The 23,412-nt window shown below is 25.7% G+C and overlaps 2 protein-coding genes across 2 annotated transcripts in view; one reads left to right on the top strand and one right to left on the bottom strand.

The window, feature by feature from the left end:
• LOC145836176 (small ribosomal subunit protein eS24-like) overlaps window positions 1–23,412 on the top strand; it is a 201,982-nt gene that overhangs the window by 10,597 nt on the left and 167,973 nt on the right. The gene's annotated exons all lie outside the window — the stretch shown is intronic.
• Window positions 1–23,412, bottom strand: part of LOC145835607 (uncharacterized) — a 64,982-nt gene that overhangs the window by 14,783 nt on the left and 26,787 nt on the right. Inside the window, exons 23-39 of the mRNA XM_082943278.1 lie at window positions 22,534–22,695; window positions 14,973–15,163; window positions 14,487–14,630; window positions 13,405–14,112; window positions 12,972–13,061; window positions 12,411–12,575; window positions 11,779–11,918; window positions 11,323–11,385; window positions 11,007–11,116; window positions 9,988–10,119; window positions 9,132–9,183; window positions 8,428–8,553; window positions 3,343–3,461; window positions 2,645–2,794; window positions 1,531–1,654; window positions 933–1,056; window positions 633–734 (exon numbers count right to left, since the gene is read on the bottom strand). Of these exons, the coding sequence (XP_082799404.1) occupies window positions 633–734; window positions 933–1,056; window positions 1,531–1,654; window positions 2,645–2,794; window positions 3,343–3,461; window positions 8,428–8,553; window positions 9,132–9,183; window positions 9,988–10,119; window positions 11,007–11,116; window positions 11,323–11,385; window positions 11,779–11,918; window positions 12,411–12,575; window positions 12,972–13,061; window positions 13,405–14,112; window positions 14,487–14,630; window positions 14,973–15,163; window positions 22,534–22,695 (2,702 nt within the window). The remainder of the gene's footprint in view (window positions 1–632; window positions 735–932; window positions 1,057–1,530; window positions 1,655–2,644; window positions 2,795–3,342; window positions 3,462–8,427; window positions 8,554–9,131; window positions 9,184–9,987; window positions 10,120–11,006; window positions 11,117–11,322; window positions 11,386–11,778; window positions 11,919–12,410; window positions 12,576–12,971; window positions 13,062–13,404; window positions 14,113–14,486; window positions 14,631–14,972; window positions 15,164–22,533; window positions 22,696–23,412) is intronic.

The following is a 23,412-nucleotide window of genomic DNA, read 5'->3' as shown; positions in this document are numbered from 1 at the left end:
CTAATTAGATTAATGTATTTGCCGGCAACTAATAACTATATTTAGAACAATTTTTAGTTATATAGTTCAAAATTTTTGTATTACTTCAATATCAACATAAAATTAGCTCTCTTTAAAAAAAATACTGATGTTAAAGCATTTTTAAAATGCTAAAACTGTACTATAAATAAATAACAAAAATCCGTTTTTGGAATACTACACAGCATTACTATGCTGTATTAACACAAATTTAATTAGTTTTAATTTAATTAGTTTCCAGCTAATAGCAATTTAACTTAAACTATTTAAAATTAACTTGTTTTAACTAAATGTAATCTTATGATATAATAAAAACTGAAGTTGTATTATAAAAGCGTTTTTTTTTATTTCTAAAAAGCGATGACAACTAATCTCGTTAATATACTTAATTTTTGTTAGTAGTGTTTCTAATTTATTAATAGTTTGTTAGTTTAAACATTACAAATATTGCAAATTAGTTAGTGCAAACTTTATTGTAACAGATAGAGATTTATTCAAACTGTTAATTTTTTAAAACTTAATCCTAATACAACTTAAAAAGCTACTTAATTTTTTACATTTTAACTATTTATACAAAACATAAATTTTAAATAATATGAACTTATTTAACAAACTTTATAGTTGTTGACAGAGATTTGTTCAAATTGTTTGTTGAACTTTCAAAATCTTCAGAATAATTTGCTTCAATTTTGCTATTGTCTTTTTCAGTCTTGTCACTTTAAATATACAAAAGATTAAAATTAAATACTATTGAAAAAATATTTTTACTGTTAAATTTATAACCAATTCAAAACAATGATTATGTTTTTATTAAAGTATTGTATTGCTTGTAAACGAAAGTTTTAGTTTTAAAAAATTAAGAGAATCGAAACTTCTTTTTTTGTATTAAGTTTGATATCTGTTGTAATAATAACCTTTTATCGAGACTTTTATTAATGACCATCTTTTTACTACTGGACGCAGTCGTGTTAGTTGAAATGTCATTATTGACATTTTCACTTATTTCTGTTGCAATTGACGTCTCAGTTGAAGTGACATCTGTAAAGATATAAAGAAAAATTTTAGAAAAAATTTGATTAACTTTTTTTTGTAAAAGTTATAATGCAGTACTCCTAAATACATTAACTTAATGTGTGTAAATATATATATAAATACATCAAACGAATATAAAAATTAAATCGAGTTTTTATATTTTATACTTTTTTATGAAATATAAAGTCACTTTTAGACAGTTTTATTCAAACAGTAAAACTTTTTATTATTTTCACGACAATTTTCCGTTTAATACAATAAAAGCTTTTAAATTTATCTAAATATTACTACAAATTATTTGGTTTGATTTTTTTTTGGGTATGTGGAAAAAAACTATAATTTGATAACATTCGAATTAGTATTAACTATACTATTTGTGAATAAAAACTATTAAACGTTTAACCAGAAAATGTATTGAAAAAGAGTGTTAATAATTAACAAAAATACTTTCTTCAAAAAAAAAAAAAAACAAATTCAAACCCGATACATTAGACGATTTAACAGTAGATTTAGATGATTTAATATTTGATTTGTTATTTTTTTCTGATTCAGAACAACTCGTATTCAAAGATTTTAACCCAGCCTCCTTTTCCATAACTTTTACCTAAAAATAAAAAAAAAAGTTTATATATAAAAAAAACCAAACTAATTAAAATTAATTTTACAAACAATAAAGTTTGCTCTTACTTTTTTCTGTATCAAAAAGTTATTAAATAAACGTTTCTCACTCGTGTTAAAGACTTTATTATTTTTAATAAACTTCAGTAGTTTCTGTAGTTACAAACTTTATGCTAACTCAAAGTACAAAATTTTGTATGACAACAAAATACTGCTACAAAACACAAATTATCTTACAAACAATATTTCATTTTAATGTGAATTTCCTCATTGAAAAACTAGTTTGACAGCGTACAACAAGCATAACAAATATATCTTGTGCTTTTTGAAAAAAATTAAAGAAAATCTTTTCAGCTATAAATTGTTAAGTAATTTATTTTTAAGTTTTTGGATTTAAACAGATTGTAATTCACTATTTAACCTTAATTTGAATGAAATTTTTAAATTAAAAAAAAAAGTCATAACAATAAATTAAAATATATTAAACAGTCAACAAGCTTTCAAATTACTTCTTATATTAGTTACTTTCAAATTAAAATTTGTCATACTAGTCTATAAAAATTCAAATTTAAAATGTCTACACAAAAAGTATTAGTTGTATTTGCTGTACAAACTTTTGTGTACTAATTTTTGGTTTCAATGACCTTTATAATTCTAAATATTAGTAATTATTTAATTTTAGTAATAGTTTTAAATAATAGTTTACAGCTTCATAATAAAAACTTACAAACATAATTATTATTTTAAAACATTATGTTTAAATAAATAAAGTTTAAGCTAGTTAACTGTATTTATAAAGCTAACTAGACCAAGAAGTTAATTTTATAAATACAATTAAGTAGCTTAAACTTTATTTATTTAAACATAGTGTTTTAAAATAACAATTATGAAAGTGAAATTATAGTGAAACAATTATGTTTATTATTTTTTATTTTGACCAAGTAGTTAAAATTTTAACAAAAAATAAATTTATTACTTTTTTTTCTTCTTCGTCTAGTGTTTTCTTCCATTTTAACATTTTTTCTGCCTGTTTTTTCCTTCTCAGTAATTCCTGTTCCCTTTTGGTCAACTGCCTCCCAAAATCCTGAGTTGTTACCCGTTTCAGTCTTCGCAGAATTTTCGAAGTCTGTCAACAATAATTAATTAATTTTATTATATAAATATTATTATATTTTAAATAAATGTGTTTTTTTTGTGATTGTTTAAAAAATTTTCTATGTGATTATAGAATTCTGACAAAACGTGTTAAACGTTGAAATTTAGTAAAAATAGAAAATTAGTTGTTTTTTGTATTATAAATATTATCATATACTGTTATATTAAATCTTAAGTTGTTACGCGTTTCAATCTCCGCAGGAATCTTTAAAAAAATAGTTATGTATTTTCCGAAAAGGTTTTTTATATACGAACTAAATATAAACTATTGAAAAATAAACCCTGCGGTATAAATTATAAATCTTTAAAGTCTAGTTAAAAAAATGTTATATTTTGTAGTTCTAGTTAACGAAATAGTAATGTTTTTTTGTTAAGCTGTATTTATTATTTTGGCATTTCCTATCTACCAAAATGCTTTCAGAAATTTTTTAAATAAGAGATTCGGATTTTTAAAACAAATTATAAAAACTACGTATTATTAATGATTAAATAATTGAATAAAATAACAAATAAAATCACCTCAGAAGCGGTGATCATTTTATCAGAAAGATCGGCAAGCGATATATTGTCTTCGTCATGTGACGTAACAATGCTCATTGACGTCATCGCGCTTTTGACGGGAGAATTGCTTTCGTCGTCTGTTTAATTATTATAAAAGTATTTTAAAACTATTGGTAAGTGTAAAAAAAAATAATTGTGTAATTGTTTAACTATTAAACGGCTATTTGTAGAGATAGATATTTTTTTGAATTGTTTCTTGCAGGGTTGCCAAATTTTTTGGAAAATTTTCTCCAGGTTTTCAAAATTTCCTTCAGGTTTTTAAAAGTAAACATTTTAGTCTATTTTAATTTTGAAATTAAGTTTAAGGTAAGAAACTGTGTTTTATAGTACAAAGATTTATAAATAATTCGCAAATCGGTCCAGGACACAAGTCAATTGTTTTTATTGGTGATTTTTTTCCCCTGCATCAGTAAATACAAAAAATAAATTAACGATGGTTTAAAAATCTACCAGTTTATTGCACGTTTTCTTCAAATTAATTTCGGACAACCGTCCTTCATCAGTGAAAATTTAAAACTAGTAGAACTAAACACATTCATGCAACAAAAAAATAAATAAAAGTTAAAATATATATTATGACGTAGTAGTTCAAAACTGTGTATAAAACTAAAATTTTAAAAGCTAGGCGATTTTTACATTGTAATAGTACCTTTGTAAGCAAAAGCAAATCCAAATGAAATGAATATAAAAACAAACACCCCACCAATATAAACTCCAAACCAAATCAAAACCATCTCAGTAAGGAACTGTTTGATGTCAGTCATTGTCAACAAATAGTCACTGCTATCGGCGAAACACAAACAAGAATAAAAACCTTTCCCAAACAATACTTAAAGCAATTACAAAAACCTTCATCAACAACAAGCTGTATCTTACAAACTTTTTATCTTAAAAGAGACAGTTCAATCCCCGAATAAAAACAACTACCTTGAAACGAAACTCAAATCCAAACAAGACAACAACACAAAAACCATATAAAGAATCAAATTAACTTGTTTCAGCAGCAAATTATTTTTTCTAATATATTGTTTTTTAAGGCAAACACTCCATCAAGCAAACAAACGGTCAAAAACCACTGTGAAACAAAAAAATATTCTCTGTGAAACTATCCCATTAAAAACCGATTACTGTAAAATTATTGATTTTATAAGTTTTCTATTATCTATAAAAAGGCAGTATTGTTTTGTTTATGTTTATACTTGCTTGTAATAAATTAACCCATTTACTCTCTAAATAATCTAAGTTCGTATGGTTGCTTGTTGAGTCTGTAAAAGTGATTGAATATGCTTCTTCAAAGGTTTTGTTCGATGTTGGATGCTTGTTGGCGTAGTGAAGTTTGAGTGCAGCTCGATCATTTGTCTCGCTGGTGGTCATGTTCTTCCAGTTATGTCTGTGAGAGCACCATCTTTGGGAAAAAGACGTAATTGTCTGTCCCACATAGTGCTCACCACAGATATTGCACTTTGCCGCATAAATCCCAAAATTTTTGCAATTCAAATTCTTTTTTAATTCAATTGTTTTACCACTTTTTGATTTTATTAAGTTAGTTTTTTTCACCATTCCGCCTACTCCCCCTCGGTTGCACAATAAGCATTTTCCACAAGGGTGAGATCCACCAATTGCTACACTATTTTCATAGGCTTGGATCTTATAGTTTGTTAATAGTGCCGCAATTGTTTGTGGACGTTTATATGCCACTAAAACATTCGGGTTTAGTTCTCTTTCTTTCTCAGTGAGTTTTAATAGTTTTGGAAAGTTTGTCGTCCAAACACTTATATTATCGTTAATTTCTCTTGCCTTCTTCATTGGAGGTCCAAACCGATCTTTCCATTCTACTGTGATATTAATCATATCCTCAACTAAAGCCTTACAGAAGCAAGATTTTAAACATTTATCTTTTAAAGACTTTATTGCTTCTAAGTAATCATTGTCACGTTCGCACAATCTTCTTAGTCTTATTGACTCACCGAATATAATTGATTTGTAAATGGAGCGTGGATGGTGTGATTTTCCATTTACAAATACACGATTTTTTGCTGTTGGTTTTATGTAGTTTTTTACATAAAACCCGCTTATTTCTGTCTTGTCAATGACATGATTAATATCCAAAAACTCAAGTTCGTCACCATCATTTTTTGTAGATATTTGTCTGAAAACTAGCTTAAGATTGTGTTCTTCAAACGCACATTTCAATTGTCTTTTAACATTATCTGTAACATCTAATGTCTCAGACAAAAAGACAATATCATCAATGTAGCGTTTGAAGAGTTTTGTAGTTTTAATTGTAGTTGCAATAGGCATTATAACGTGGTGCAGTGCAATATTTGCAATTGACACTGAGTTGTTGTCACCAGTTATAATTCCTTTGGATTGTTTGTAGAAGGAATTGCCGTTTTTTACTACAATATTTTCAAGACAGAAAATTGTGAGGTCGATCAGGATTTTTCTGATTTCTTTGGTGTAATTTGTGCACTTTTGGAGAGCATTTGAAATACTTGCTTTAATTAGTTCTCGACACAAGTTAGGGTACAAACCTTGCACGTCTGCAGCTACTAAGTAAAGAGTTTCATCTTTATTTTTTTTGTTGCTTAAATTATTTTTCCAGTTAGCTAATTCTTCTAAATATGTTTTACTATCCTTGCAATATTCATTAACATTATATTGACAAAATTTTTTTGAAATCGGTTTAAAAATTAATTCTAAAAAGGTGGTTACTTTTGTAGTGGTTATTTTACCTGCAGACTGTACTAGGCGTACGGGTATGTCAAGAACTCTTGTTTTGCTTATTTTAGAACTTTCAAGTTTATGAGTTTTAAATAATGGGTAGGCGTAGGCTGGGTCATTACATTGAAAATTTTTTGCTAGTGTACCTTTGATTTTAGTGTAGATTCCGTTCTTAAATGTTACTCCGACTGTGTGTTTTAGGATATTTTCATCTATGCAATTGAGTTTGTGTAAATTAATCATAAAATCTTTAACTTTATTACGTATATTTTCAAAATGTTTTTCAATGTTATTTGAGTTTAATGTGTCGATCTTTTCAAACGTTTTAAGTTCGCGATTCATTATAAGTTTGTAATCATCATGGTTTAAAACAATTAACTTTCCGTCTTTGTCTGATTTACAAATCACTATTTCTTTATTTTTAACTTTTGTATTTAAATCATATAAAGCAGTTCTAAGTTTTGGATTCAAATTATTTCGTTTGAAATATTGTTTGTTTACTTGTTCTTCTAAATTTATTAGTTTACTTTTAGCCATATTACAATAAGTTTTAATTTTGTCGTCAAGTTGTACATTCAAAGGTCGATTGTACTTTTGTATTTTTAATTTAGTTGGTAAATTAATTTGATGTTTTAAGGTTGTTTCGTTATCATTATTGTTGAAGACATTTTGCCACTCAACCGTTCTAATATGTTTCATAAGTCTTAACCATTCATTATCTTTCAGATTGTTATTCCACTTAGGGGTAGGTACAAAATTTAAACCATGTGATAGTAAAACTTTATGATCATTGTTTAAAACAATGTTCGATTTGTTAACAACTCTTGAGTTTGCTTGTTCTAAAATGCATTTATCTAAAGTTAATTTCTTCATTCTTTTACGGTATTTATATCTTGCATAACTTTTTTTGTTTTTAGCTTTTTGTTTAGTTTTTCTATTGAGACTAATGATTTGACTTTTTTGTTTGTTAAATAAAAAATTAAATTTTTGAATATAGTGTTTCTTATGTTTGTTTTGTAAATGTGCATAACTTAGTTTACCTGCTGTATCTTCTGGTAGTTTGTTTTCTTTTCTGATTTGTGTTTCATAGTTCTTGATTTCAATTTGTATTTGTTGTAGTCTAGTTTTTAAGTTTCTTTTTTGTTGAATTAGAAGTAAGTCTCTGTCTATTCCTTTCTTGAAATTTGATTGTAAAATTAAATTTGTTTTAAGAGTTCGTTGCAAGAATGTGTTTAGTTCTTTTAGTTTAGTATAATGTGCAATTTCTTTTGACATGTGTCTTTTCTGGAGATTTATAGTCTGGATCATCTTAAAGATTTATAAATAATTCGCAAATCGGTCCAGGACACAAGTCAATTGTTTTTATTGGTGATTTTTTTCCCCTGCATCAGTAAATACAAAAAATAAATTAACGATGGTTTAAAAATCTACCAGTTTATTGCACGTTTTCTTCAAATTAAGGTGTTTGTTTTTATATTCATTTCATTTGGATTTGCTTTTGCTTACAAAGGTACTATTACAATGTAAAAATCGCCTAGCTTTTAAAATTTTAGTTTTATACACAGTTTTGAACTACTACGTCATAATATATATTTTAACTTTTATTTATTTTTTTGTTGCATGAATGTGTTTAGTTCTACTAGTTTTAAATTTTCACTGATGAAGGACGGTTGTCCGAAATTAATTTGAAGAAAACGTGCAATAAACTGGTAGATTTTTAAACCATCGTTAATTTATTTTTTGTATTTTATAGTACAAAACATTGAAAAGATACTGAATAGCTACTTTTAAATATTACTTAAGAAAAATGTTTATGTTGACAAATTTTTTTTATCTATATGGTAGATTTTTTGAGTCAAGTCGAAATTTTACTACTTAATATGTAAAGATTGTTTAAAATTTCAGATTTTTCCAGATTTTTTTAGACTAATTTGTCAAATTCCAGGCTTTTTCAGGATTCCTGGTTTATTGGAAACCCTGTATTGGCAAAAAAAAAATAATTTAATAATTGTTTGTATTTCAATTAACTTTTTTCTCCGTTACATTATTTGTTAAATATGTAATAGTAATTTTCTTGATTTTTTTACAAGCATATTTATTACTTCTCAATAATTTTTACCATACTGCTTGTTACTCTTTTAAATTTTTAACTTATTTGAGATTAAATTTGTTTACAAGAAAATTTCCAAAAAATTAAACTCCCTTGTAAAATCTACATTTAATGTTGTAATTACTTTATTGGTGCTTTCTTTTTTTTAAATTGTTCTTTTATGAAGTTAATTTAGTTGTAAATATCAGTGTAAATCATCATATTAAAACCTTTTTGCTGTTTATTGCTAGCTTTCAGCTTATCTTTTAATAATTTATTATTTTTTCTCGTTTTATTCAGTGCTTCGTGTTGCTTCATTATAAACTTCTGATCTTTTGAAGCAGCTCTGTTGACCTCTGCAAATAATTAGGATATAAATAAATTATTAAATAATTATAAATTTATGATCTTTTTAAACAGCTCTATTTACTTATGTAAATATATTAATATAAAAAAATTATCAAATAATTATTAATTATATTACAAATTTCTGATCTTTAGAAGCAGCTCTGTCTACTTTTGTGTACAACATTTTTAAATGTTACAAAAATTTTAAGAAAAAGTACCTAATTTTGTGTAAACAAGTTTTAGCTACATATTAAGTTAATTTTATTCCTCATAAAAGCATCACAATAAAGTATAAAATACAACTATAAAAGTATATAAGTTTACTGCTGAGTCCTATTCTGTGACTCCTTTATAACTTGTTAACGTATCTGATAGCATATTAACTTTACATCACAATAGAAATATTACTATAAAACATTTTCTCCTATAAACCTTTAAACTCCCCAACAATACTAAGATATATATAAATGTATAGTAACGATTATTAGTAACATACATAATTACAAACCTTTAGACTCCCCTACAATACTAAGATATATATATAAATGTATAGTAATAATTATTATTTAAATACATAATTACAAACCTTTCAACTTCCTTATTTCTTCCTGTTCTTTCTTCAACCTCCTTCTAATTTCCTATTTAGAAAATATTAGCTTTATACGACATAGCTTTATATACTAATACTTTTTAAGATCTACATTAACAAGGTTTTATATATACAAGTACTCTTGCTTCCTTTAAATTACCATGTATCAGCAAAGCTCAGTACAATACATTTAGTTTACAGGGTTGCCAAATGTTTTTGGCAAACTTTCACCAAGTTTTTTTAGTACACATTTTCGGATCTATTTTTAGTTTAAAGTTAAGTTTAAGGTAAGAAATTAGTTAAAGAGTATAAAAATATTGAAAATATACTGTAAAGCTACTAAAAGCTGTAATAAAAAAGATTTTTAATGATGACAAAAATGTTATCTATATCATAGATTTTTGAGTCAAATTTAAATTTTACTACTTAACATGTTAAAATTGTTAAAAGTTCTAGGTTTTTTTAGTGGTATTTTTAAAAGTTTCTCACATGCCAGGTTTTTCAGCCTAAATTGTCAAATACCAAGTTTCAAGGGATTTTGGCAACCCTGAGTTTATGTGCTGAGTCACTAGAAGTGATAAATCACCAGTAGATTGTATTTTATGCCCGGTTTAGGGCATTCAAATTAAAACAACTGTTAAAAGTATGAGGTAACTATTACTCGATAGACTTTATAAGTAAATTTGAAAAAAAAAATTGTGGTTAAAATATAATGACGTCACTAAACATTACACAGTGAATTTTTCAAAAAAAAATTGTTGGTTGTTTAAAAGTTTAAAAAACTAAAATTAATTAAAAGCTAATTGTTATAGGATAGTTTCAAACTTTTTTTAATTTTAATAAAAACTCATACCTTCTTCCTCCTGTTAAAATCAGGCATCTTGTCGTCCTGAAAACCTCTTCCCGATTTCACTCCTGATTTTCCACCTGGCTTCCTTGAAAGGGCTTCCTGATGCAACCAGGAAAGTTCGGTTGCTGCTTTTTCCTGTTGGAAGACATTTGAAAATATAAAAACGATAATATAAAGAGTGATAACAGGTTAATAATAGCAATAACGTTTATCAAAATAGCTTTCTCATCATTCAATAAGCACTGTACTACCACTGACAGCTTCTAAGGCAACGACTTTTGTTTTTAATTGTCTCTTTTATTTATTTTTTTTAATTTTTGATAAAAATATATAACAGAATTCATTTCATTTTTTTTTAAATTTATTTAAGTACTTTCAAAGTAGGACTCATCAGAAATAGTTTCCTACGGAATTGGAATGAATACAAATTGAAAAATTATACTGCAGTTTAAAGTTTTAAGATATAAAATGACGTAATAATCAAATGTTAAAAACTAAATAAGTGCTAATGCTAAACAAATTTGGTATACTAATAAAACTCGGTAGAAGCAATAAAATCTAAATAAAAAAGCAATAAAAAAAAAATTAAATTAAAACTATGCTTAAAAATAAAACTTAACAAAACTTAACAATAAACTAATTACTTTAAAATTACTAATATAAGGATTTAAAAAGTCTAGTTTGGTAAACGTTTAATTTTTAACATTTGATTATTACGTCATTTTATATCTTAAAACTTTAAACTTCAGTATAATTTTATTTCAATTTATATTCATTCCAATTCCGTAGAAAACTATTTCTGATAAGTCCTACTTTGAAAGTACTTAAATAAATTTAAAGAAAATTAAATGAATTCTGTTAAATATTTTTAGTAAGTTATGCACCGGAAAAAAGCTGTTCTAATTTTTTGATGTTTTAATTTAATTTTGTGAATAATTACCAATAAAACTAATTTAAACAGATTTTTCTCTCAGTTTTAGTAACTTTTTTTAATATTATTGCAAAACATAAACAAAACAAACTTTTACAGCTTTTTCTCTCAATTTTAATAGCATTTCTTGGTGTTTGGTTCTGACTTGCTGTTCTTTCATATATCTAGTGACTGCCTCATTCATAAAATTATGAAAAGATCCTAAAAATAAAAAAAACTGTGAAAATTAATTAAATTACAACAATATATATATATTTTTTTAATGACCGATCTTGAAATAACTAACTAAAGTTTTATCTTATGAAAAATTAACAAAACTTTTAAAATAAAAAAATTTAATTTATATCAAACAATATAACAAAAATGAAAATAAAACTAAATATATTTTTTAAGTTAATAAAATTTACCTATATCAGATTCACTAAACAAAGTTGTAACAGTTTCATCTGTAGAACTATACTGGTCTGCATCTGTTTAAATTGAGAATTTTAAATGTTAAGAATTAAAGTTTTAATAGCTACAATTGAGTTGTATTTTTTTATTGATAAGTTTGTTGATAAATTATTTACAAGAAAAAAAATAAGCAGAAACTTTTATCTTGATTTCTAAAGTGATCTTAGTTTTTAAAAAAAAATTTAACCTTTCAATTTAGTTGTTTCACTAATAAAGCATATTATATCTTATTGTTTTTCCCAGCGATATTTCTTTCTACGTTTAAGTTTTTTTTTTTTTTATTACCTTTAAATATTTTTTGAAACTAATAGATTATAATATAAACTTTATATATTTTTCAACCAATTATTCATACTTTTATAATTTTACATTACATTTTTTTTTCTATTACTTTAAATTACAATCTTTACCTTTATATTTCTTTCTACTGGGTGTAGAACTTGACCTTCTACTGATAAAATCGCTTGAATAATTTCCAGATTTGTTCAAATAATTCGCTGATTTGTTCAAATTTGTAGATCTGCTAGAACTAGAGCTTCTTCGTTGTTTTCTGTTGGATAATTAAATTAAATTTAAAGTTTAATATTTAGCAATATTTACTTTTACGTTTAAATATATTTATTTTTTATTACCATTAAATAATTTATAATATTTAATTAAATCAAAACTCAATTATAAGCAAATTGTTATGATTTTAATAGTTTTTACTTGGTGAAAATTAAAAATATAAATACATCAATTTACAATCTATGCACAATTTTTACTCTTTTCTTCAATTAAATTTCAATTATTTAAATAATTCAATTATAAGCAAACTATTATAAGTTTAATAATATTTTTTAGTGAAAATTTAAAAAATATACTTACATTTAACATTAACAACTTTTAATTTTTGAAATAAAAAATAAGTACTTAATTTATAATCTCTTAACTATAGCTAAAATTTAAAATTTTTATTATTTCTTTAAATTCGTTGAACTATGTAGTTTTCTTTAAGTTTTATAAAAACATTATACATACAAAACTAAACAATATAAACTACCTTCTATGACTTTCATAAGGCAAAACAGCTTTATGCGATTCTTCCAAAATGCTTTCATCAAAACTTTCCGATTCAACATTTGTACAAATTTCCGACTCGCTAGCTCCAACTGGCGGATATTTTATTTTGCTCTCAGTTGCCGATTGTATGTCTTCTGTTATCGATCTGCAGTGTTTTGTTTGTTTTTAAACATTCTAGTCATATTTTTTCGTATACTCAGTTTTTTACATTACAACACTTTTTTAATTAAATTATGACTTAATAGAATAGTCGAAACGCATTTTGTTTTTTTTTTTATGTGAAGTTTTTAATAAAAGCTCTTCTATTTTCAGTTTACTATCTTATTTTACTTTAAGAGGTCGCAATTTTTTGACACCGAAACCTGGTTGCACGTCTTTATTTATAAAGTAACTAATCATATATACATCGATAATTTAAATTCATAGTTTAAACTATGGGATTAATATAAAACATTATATGGAAAAAATAATAAGAAAAGTTTTTGATAGTTTGAAATTTAATTGTATTTGTTTTGTCTAACATTTAAAACTATTTATTTACCTTTCACTTTTTCTAGAAGATTTTAAACTGTTATTTCTGCTTTTTCTGTTTGAAATTTCCTCAGCTATTGAAGTAGCTTCAGTAACTGACCTGTAAATGTAAACAATTTTGTTTATAAAAATTTACTAGTAGTATTATCGTTCAAAAATATAGTTTTTTGATTATTCTTTTCGTTAATTGACATGTAAATTAATTCCATACTTACTAACTATTACTAATGAAACAAAAAAATGCAAATATTTTGTACATAAAACTTACTTGTAGATTTAATTTGAAGCGTTATATAACTTTTATTTCAAAAGTACAACTGTTAAACTAGAAAGAAAAAACAAAAGTTGTGATTGATTTAATTTAAATTTTTGTGTAAAAATTTTGACTAAATTGTTTATGAAACAAAATACAAACACTATTTATCATCATTATTATTAATAACCTGGGAGTTTTATCTCCTCTAGAAGCACTTCTACCTGACATGTGAGTGCTAACAGATCTTTGAGAGTGAGACAACCTGCTTTTTCTACTACTCGGTGGTAAGTCTTCTTCTATGGAGTAATTAGATCTAGCTGTGCTTTTTCTAGACTTTATATCTTCTTCGATTGAGTAGTTAGATCTTGCAGTACTTTTTCTACTTTTTATATCTTCTTCAATTGAATAGTTAGACCTAGCTGTACTTTTCCTAGAAAGTAAATCTTCTTCTATTGAGTAATTAGTTCTAGCTGTACTTTTCCTAGAAGGTAAATCTTCTTCGATAGAGTAGTTAGTTTTAGCTGTACTTTTCCTAGAAGGTAAATCTTCTTCTATTGAGTAGTTAGTTCTAGCTGTGCTTTTCCTAGACTTTATATCTTCTTCGATTGAGTAGTTAGATCTTGCAGTACTTTTTCTACTTTTTATATCTTCTTCTATTGAGTAATTAGTTCTAGCTGTACTTTTCCTAGAAGGTAAGTCTTCTTCTATTGAGTAATTAGTTCTAGCTGTGCTCTTCCTAGAAGGTAAATCTTCTTCTATGGAGTAGTTAGATCTAGCTGTACTTTTCCTAGAAGGTAAATCTTCTTCAATAGAGTAATTAGATTTGGCTGTAGAAGACAATCTACTTTTTCTGGATGGGAGTTCTTCTGCTATAGAAGTTGCTTCAGTTATTGACCTGAAAGTTTTCATTTTATTACAAAAACTCTTATGTAGACCCGGCAATTAAACGTTGGCTTTATTATTGCAGCTCTTGATAAGATATTTAAAAAAAGATGTTTTATTATTTAATGTTTTGCTAAAAGTTTAAACAATTTAGATCTGCAAGCAATAATACCATTGGTAGACTTTAATGATTTCAAAACGTATAAGTTATTATCATTAATAAAATAACTACAATTACTTAATGTGCCTAAAATTATCTTACACCAATTTTTAAGTGTTTGTAATAAATCAGCTAAACAGTAAAGTTTGAATTGGTCATGAGGTTAAGGATATGTGTTAAAAAAACATACTTTAAAAAAAATATTAAAACAAATTTAATATATAAACCTAGCAGTGTCAGGAACATCCAAGGATTTTCTCCTGTTAGAATTCCTAGTCACTGAGTATTTGCTGGAATTTCTGTTACTTTTACCGCTTCTACTTTTGTACGAAGATGAATAATTTTGTGATCTCGACAATTCAGTTGTTTTGCTGTTTGAAATAAAACTTGTATTTGAACTTATTTTTGTCAAAAACTAAAAGCAAGTTAGTGAACATTTTCAATACTAAGTGTAAGTATAACAAAAAGTGTACACAAGAAATGCTTTAACAATTCAAAACACGTTTAAAATCCAAACTGAGTATGTGAACTTCGTAAATCTTTAAATGTAACATTAATTGCAACTAAAATTAAAAAAAAGAACGCTCTATTTAAATAATCAGTTATTAACAAAATGACCAAATAAGATTAATTCGAAATAACTTAAGGTCGATTATAATATAATAATCAAGACACTTGTAATAAAACAACTTATCATTATGACGCAACAATACCTGACGGAAGTGTCGGTCGACGTAACGCTGGTCCTCGTTTCGTCATCGAAAGACGACGTGACGTCATTGTTCGTTACGTCATTCGGATTCTTGTTTGTGACTTCATTGTTGACTTTGGAGAGCCTCTTGACTGCTGCGGCTGCCAAATTTGCGATTTCCGCCTGAGCTCTCAGGTTTTTGCGAGTTTCTTCCTAAAATAATAAATGTAAAATATTAAAAAAACAATATAAATGATAAGTTAATAAATTATAAGCCTTCAGTTTTTTCAGGGTTCCTCTTAGAAATGATAAATAAATTAAATTAATAAAAGGTACAGATGAGACTTCAGGATTTTATGAGTTTCTTCCCAAAATTAAAAAAATATTAATAATTATTAAATTAATAATTAATGAGCCTTCAGGTTTTTTCCTAAAATAAAAACATATAATTTATTCGAAATCAATGAGCTTTCGGATTTTTACAAGTTTCCTCCTGATAAGAATTAAACTAATCAAAATATTATTAAGTTGAAAATATTTGTGGTAACTATAAAAAATGAAGTTTTCAGTGTTTTGCGGGTTTTACCCTATAACTAATAAAGGAATTGAATTATTAAATAGGTATCAATGAGCTTTCAGGTTTTTAAATATCACTTAAATATTATTTCCAGTGCCAAAACAACCTAGTATGAAATTAATTGTATTTTAGCCCAGTTTAGAGCATTAAAGTTGCATTTTGACAAATTCCAAAATCAATGATGATTCCCTCTGACCCGATCAAATTATTAACTATTTATTTATTAATTACTTTATGAAAAAAATTACTGGTTAAACTTAACGACGTCACTAAACGTTTTACAGCCCAATGTTTGAAAAATTAAGTTCAAAAAGCAAATGTAACTATATGAAGTTGTTGAAAAAAGGGCTTTTATGAAAATGAGTATAATTTAAAAATAAATATTATTACAGTGTTGACAAAAGTTTTCAAAAAAAAATTCTAGGTTTTGGAATATACAAGTTGTTGGAACTTTTTTTGATATAAAATGAAGTTTAAAGTGTAAATTTGTCTTAAGTAGCATAACAACATTAAAAAGATACTGTTAAGCTACTCTAAATGTGTTTTTTTTAATAAAAAAATAATGACAACAAAAAAATTATCTATATTATAGAGTTATTGTGCTATTTCTTAATTTCATTACTTTACATGTAATTTTTTTCAAATTTCAGGTTTTTTCTTTTTTTACACTTTTGAATTTCGATGTTTTTTTGAACCCTGTTGATTACTTTGGAAAAGTTCTTGGGGTTTCATAGAATTTTATTCTAACCTGGTTGGTTAGAGGTTTTTAAATATTCCAAACTGTATGATGTACGATGATAAGTTGTTTGGATAGAATATATAAAAACTAAATTAAAAAAATTAGTGGTTAAAACGTAATGACGTCACTATACATTTCACAACACATTTCTCGAAAAAAGAGTGCTGACCGTTTGAAAAGCTTATTGTTAGTAGATGTACTTAAAAGTAGATGTTAAAGAAAGAGACTTTTTTTTAAATGAGTACACAGTAACCTCTCGCAAATCTACGCACATTACGTCCACAGCAAAAGTACGTAACTAAACGAGAAGAAGTAATTAAACGAGAGGTTTTTACAGTAAAAGTTTTATTAATTTGAACATTATATTTAAACAAAAGGGTTGATCCTGCCAATTCGATCATCAGACCACAAGTTTCGGTAGACTGAGATCGGTTTCGTCCTTATTAGGACTCATCAGTCAGTCACAACCGAAAAACTTGTAGTCGTCAATTTACAAACGGTTTATCATGCTTTCGCATGAAGCAATTATTTGCTGGCAATGATTAGCAGGGTTCGTGCGCGAATTTTTTTTCATTTAGCCTGACTGAGACCAATTTAGCTTGACATTTTTTCAAAGTAAGGAAAACCCCATTTAGAAGTCATTGTAGGTATTGGGGGGTCTTGATTAGTACTATTGTAGTCTACGACTTCAACCAGCTTTATCTTAATAATATTTTGAGCTATAAAAATCTGCAAAAAGCAACTCACAGCTTAGTTACAACTCAATAAAATAAGACTAAATTGTGAATAAGGTGATTGACCCCCCCTATGCCCTAAACATAAAAAATTCGGTGATAAGTTTTAAAATAAGTGTTATATCTAATCTATAACTAATACCAGTGTAAAAATTTAATAAATATTACTTAACACAATTGATTAATATAATTAAGTACTAAGTAAAACCATTAAAACCAGATTTATAATAAAACGATGTGCATTGTCGTGTTTTATTAAAATTTTAAATGAATCGCTTACACGAATATTAAATTAAGTAAAAAAAAATTATTATAGTATTTTGACTAATACTTAAAATTGATACATAACTATAAATCCTAAATTCTAAATAAATACAGTGATTGTTGATGTCGTATCAGACTTAAAAAGCTTACACTTAAATTTAAAAAAAAAACCTTTTATATTTTGTTCTTGTAAAGAAAAATGAATTATACCTAAAATTTGTACTCCGACAAAACTTAGTACTTATATCATAAAGCTAAGTTTTAGTGTTTTGAATATCTCAATTAACTTTAAACAAACAGTAAAATATATGAAAGAATTGCTAAAATTTTAATCTAAAAAGTAGTTGGTATAAAGCCTTTAAATTAGAAATTAAAACAGTTCAACCAACTAAGCTATGAAAAACATAGCTAATGTAAACAAATTCAAACAAACAGCTAAGTTGTTGAACTAAACTGTAATGTTTAAACTGTATTTTTTTATGAATTTTCATATTTATGACGTATATAATCTACTCAAAACAAAATAATGAAGATTTTTAAATTTTTTAAAGATTCAACGAAAGGTTTTAAGCATTTATTTTTACAAATACTGACTGATTTTGTCTTTAATAACTAAATCTTTATTTAGAAATAAATTCACATCTCAATTTGATCTTAAACATATTTCTCCATTTTTTTAATCAAAAATTTTCAAGCATTTGAACTGAGAAAAACTGAGATTCTCAAATTTTTAAATAAAAAAACTGATTTAGCCTGACGTTTTTCAAATTTTTTCAAAAAAACTGATTTAGCCTGACTTAGCCTGATTTAGCCTGACGCGCACGAACCCTGGATTAGTGACGTCAGCATTGTCTTTGCCGTGCAACGTTTAAAACATTTGCCACTAGGCAAGACATCTGGTACGCTCGTTTTAGTACAATCAACAAAATCGGCGAAAGTCTGCAGAACAAGTCCGGACTCTCGTTTGCCGTGAGACAAGCTCAAATTTAACAACTTTGTTAAATTTGAGCTTGTCTCACGGCAAACGAGAGTCCGGACTTGTTCTGCAGACTTTCGCCGATTTTGTTGATTATATTTAAACAAGAAAACTTAAACATATTAATAAAATTTACGGTTAATTCAATACATACAACAATTTTAGTTTGTACAACATTAGTTTAAATTAGTTTATGTATTTTTAAAATTGCGTAACTAAACGACAGTGTGTACCTAACAGTGCAAAGTAGTTTTATTTAAATTAAAATGTTAAAACCCTGACCTAGACAATGCAGCGATATTTAAAGTTTACTTACTTATAATATTTTGTTTATTTATAAACATCTTATAGAATCAAATTTGTATGCAAAAGAATCTTGGTTTATTTTGAATTGTATTAGACTTAGAAACCCTTGGTTTAATACTGAAGTTATTTCATAATAATTTGACTGGTGTAAACTGCTACAAAGTATATCATTATCAATATTAAACATATTTTGTTATAGTCCAGTATAAGACTTAAAATTTAAAGGCCATAATCTACAATCTATCACAATGGCTAAGAAGCAGTAAATTATAATCAAATCTTTTTTAACATTTTGTGGTTAAAGCTTGATGACGTCACTTAACATTTCACATTGCGGTTTTCAAAAAAACATATATAAAAATTTAAAGCCATTTTTTAGTACATTCATTGATATATCGTTCTTCAGATTTTTACGAGTTTCTTCGTAAGAATAAACGTATAAAATGAACTAGTAAATCAAAAGTTTAATTAACTAATAAAATTTTAGATATTTGTATTTAAGGAGCCTTTAAATTAAGATTTTAGTTTAGACATCTAAATAGTTTTGAAAATTTAAATTTCACAAAAGTGTAAAAAACGGTTTAGAGCTTACGTTTTATAAAATCAAATAATTTTAATATCAATTATATGTTCGGTTTATAGCATGTATTTTTAATATTATAAAACTACAAACTGAACAGTAAATAAAGACGAGATATTTTGTTGTAAATAACAAAATATCTTTAAAGTTAAAGCTACAGTTGAGTTTTCATTGAACTAATTGAAATTATGGAAATACTTAAAAGTAGATGCTCAAGAAAGGACGTTTTTTTTAATGAGTCCACAGTAACTTCTTGCAAATCTACGCATATTACGTCCACAGCAAAACAGAGTTATTAAACGAAAACTCATAATAAAACGAGAAGTTTTTATAGTAAAAAATTAAAAAATAAATAAGTTTAAATTTTATATCTTAACGAGAGAATTTATATAAAAATTTTAAACACACGGTTATTTAAATACGAGCATAAAGTTAATTTTATAGGCAAATTTATTAATTTTTCAAAAAACATAAAAATTTAATGTCAATTATTTTCCTTATCTTAAAAGCTATCTAAACATTTTTTTTTATTTTAGAGAACGCACCTTTGTCTTTAATTAAAAAAAATAAATTTTGGTTTGGGGTTGGAATTATTTCATGGGGTCCCGCCAAAAATAAAGGTTTTTTTTTGTTTTTTTTTCATTATTATTGCTTAGAACCAAAAATTTTTTTTTCCCCTTATTTTGCATGTTATTTAAACTCTTAAATGTTTATTTTATAAATAATGTTAATATCTTTTACGATTTGGCCCAAAATCAAAATGATGTATATTACACTATCATTTGCCTTGGCCATTTCCTGGATAAAAAATTGATAAAAGGAAAAAAACGATTAATAAGAATGTAAATTACAACAAACTTAAGTAAAATAAAGTAATTTAATTAAATTTGTTGTAATGCACATTCTTATTAATTTGTTTTTTCCTTTTATCAATTTTTTATCTAGGAAATGGCCAAGGCAAATGATAGTGTAATATACATCATTTTGCTTTGGGGCCAAATCGTAAAAGATATTAACATTATTTATAAAATAAACATTTAAGAGTTTAAATAACATGCAAAATAAGGGAAAATAAAAAAAAAATTTAAAAAAAAAATTATTTTTGGTTCTAAACAATAATAATGAAAAAAAAACAAAAAAAAACTTTATTTTTGGAGGGACCCCATGAAATAATTCCAACCCCAAACCAAAATTGTTTTTTTTAAATTAAAGACAAAGGTGCGTTCTCTAAAATAAAAAAAAAAATTTAGATAGCTTTTAAGATAAGGAAAATAATTGACATTAAATTTTTATGTTTTTTGAAAAATTAATAAATTTGCCTATAAAATTAACTTTATGCTCGTTATTTAAATACACACAACAAATTTAAATCGTACAGCATTAATTTAAACTGGTTTTTGTATTTTTGAAAGTTCAAAATTGAAATCCAAATGAAAGTGTAGATTCGCAAGAAGTTACTGTAATATATATAATTCGTATCAATGTTGTTAACAGGGCAAAAGATGATTAAACTGAATTAAACTGAAATTTAATTTAGCCCGGTTTGAGGCTTTGAAAATTGAACCTATTGTTAGAAGTGTAGGATTGATAAAGCAGTATATTATCAACAAAATAAATAAAAAACATTTTGTGGTTAAAAATTAATGACATCATTATTCATATCATAGTGCAGTTTATAAAAAAAAAACATTACAATGATCGTATAAAATGCTAATTGTTAGTGGATGCAATTAAATGTCAGTTTTCAATGATGTGCAAAAGATGCTTTATCCAAGACAAGTTTGGGAAACCCTAGCCTAAACAATGTAGCGATAGTTGAAGTTGAAAAACTTATTCATGTATCTGAACATCAGTTCAATATTATTCTATATGAAAAAGTTTCTAATTCAAAATTAAGCTGTTTACCAATCCTTTTTAATTTTAAAATGAGACCCTTTTGGCTTAAATAATGAAATATCTGATTAGACAGAGTATAATACTATTGAATTTTATAATTACTTAATACAGTTATACTACTTAATAGTATTAATACACTAATATTTAAAAAAATGCTAGTGGTTAAAACTTTATTACGTCTCTTAATATTTCACTTCAGAAAGCTGATTGAAAGTAGATGTTCAAACAGGGATTAGGATGAGTAAAAATAAAAAATTCGGAGACCGGTTTGTTTTGCACGAATACCATATCAATATATGTAAATGCGGCTTTAATAAAAAGTTGTATGTTGGCCCAGTTTGGGCTTTTAAAATAAATTTGCACTTAAAATGGTAACAATAAAACCACATACTAATGTAATCGAAATATAATTTTATACCTGTTTTTTAAAATATTTTGTGGTTAAAACATGATGACGTCATTTAACATTTCACAGTGCAATTTCAAAAAAATTGATCATTCACAAAGCTAATCGTTAGTAGACACAAATAACTTCGGCTTTATCTTCTTTAAAATAGTTTGATTTTTTTTTCTAATTACCTTTCTTTTACCGACAACTTAAACTTTTTATTTTAGTAGATGTATATACATGTAGGTCTGTGAAGTGTATGACAGTTTCTTATATCTAACTTATAAAAACTATTAACTTTTTGAGGTACAACTTAAATCTTTTAAATAATCTAAAAAACTGATAACTTTTAAATTAGTTTCATAAAACATCTACAAAATACTAATTAGAACATTAAAAATTTATAAAATGTTTAAAGAAGGTGTTATACTGCGACGTCTATATATTAAAAGTAATAGACTATAAAACTACTGGGAAAATCTCTAGATTAAAAATTAAAAAAAAATTGTTCTAATCAAAAAAATAAAAAGAAAAAATTTATATAATTCAATGGATATTTATTTTACTGAAGCTATTTTTTTAACCATATTGATAAGATTCTGTTATTTTCAGCAGTTATAAAACTTTAGTTAGTTTAATAACCTAATAAATATAAAATTTATATTTAAATAATTTGTTGTAGATTACAATCTAGGTATGCGAATAATTTTAACCTTTTTTTTTCTCTTCATCATCAACTTCAAAACATCTAGTCTAAGTTTAAAGTTATGGCCTCATGGTACCCCTTTACTATCCCCCGTATGGCACCCTGAATTTCTGTAATGGCCCCTTTTGGGAAACCCGGGTGTAGAAAATTTTGATAATCCAGCTTAACCTAAACTGCGCCGTTCGAGGTATACAACTCATAAAGTTACCGTTTGATGGGTAATTTTTATGGCACAACTAAATTATAGTTTTTTTTTTTGAAGTTATCTTAGGTATTTTTAGTTGGTGAACATTTCAAATTTTAGAACAATTATTCCAACTACAATTAAGGCACTTCGAAAAAAATAATTCACCTGAATTTTGTTGTTGTTTTTAAATATGCTTTTATAGTATTAATATTTTTTAAAATTTATTTTACCTGAATTTTGTTGTTGTTTTCTCGTTCTTCCTCCAGCAGCTTGCGACGCATGATGACGTCATTCTCCCGCTCCTTTATGACGTCATGATCGCTTTGCACTTTCTCCCGGCTGTTTTTCTGTTTCAGGTTCTCCATTTCCTTCAAGTGCTCTTGTTTGCGGTGCTGGAAAAATATTAATTTATTTCTTAAATTATATTTCAATATGTTACAAATAAAACACTAACTCATGCTCTATGCATGTTGTCAAAAAACTAATATTTTTCCACTAAATTGTTTAAAGTAAAGATAGTTATTTTAGAAAATCTAAAGCTAATTGAAAAAATTTAAACCTGTATAGTGAAAAAACTAGAACAATTTCAAAAAATTACATTAGTTTATACTTAATGAAACTAATTTGCTACTTTTTACACTTTAAGTTATTTTAAACTTTCTAATGAAAAAGTAGTTTGCTATGGACTGTTGGCATTCATAGTATTGAGGTGTTATCTTTCCAAATTCAAGTAGACTAAAAAATTCAACAATTCAAAGTAAAAGTTGATCATTTTTTAATTCCAGTTTTTTGTCCAAAGCAATGCTAGATAATAAGCAGCTTGCAACTACCAACAGTTGATAATAGAATTACGCTATATTAGTTGTAGATTTGATATAAGGTCTGCCACAGTTATTCTACCCAGGTTTAACCTGGGATTTCAAATTGAATGCTAAAAGAATAATTTAAGTTGTCGAAATTTCAGGCAATTTAAACAAATTTTGTAACCGAACGTTTGTGGTTTTGTATTCTTGTAATAAAACAATCTCACTTAATCTCATATTTATACAATTACTTTAAGGTGCATTTGTTTTTGGCAATAAAATAAGACATTAAAATTAATATTTCAA

This window comes from Thalia democratica, chromosome 5 (assembly GCF_965202585.1).
Source record: "Thalia democratica chromosome 5, ktThaDemo2.hap1.1, whole genome shotgun sequence".
NCBI classification, from domain to species: Eukaryota; Metazoa; Chordata; class Thaliacea; order Salpida; family Salpidae; genus Thalia; species Thalia democratica.
Note: the sequence above shows the minus strand (reverse complement) of the source record. Positions and strands in the feature narration are given on the sequence as shown.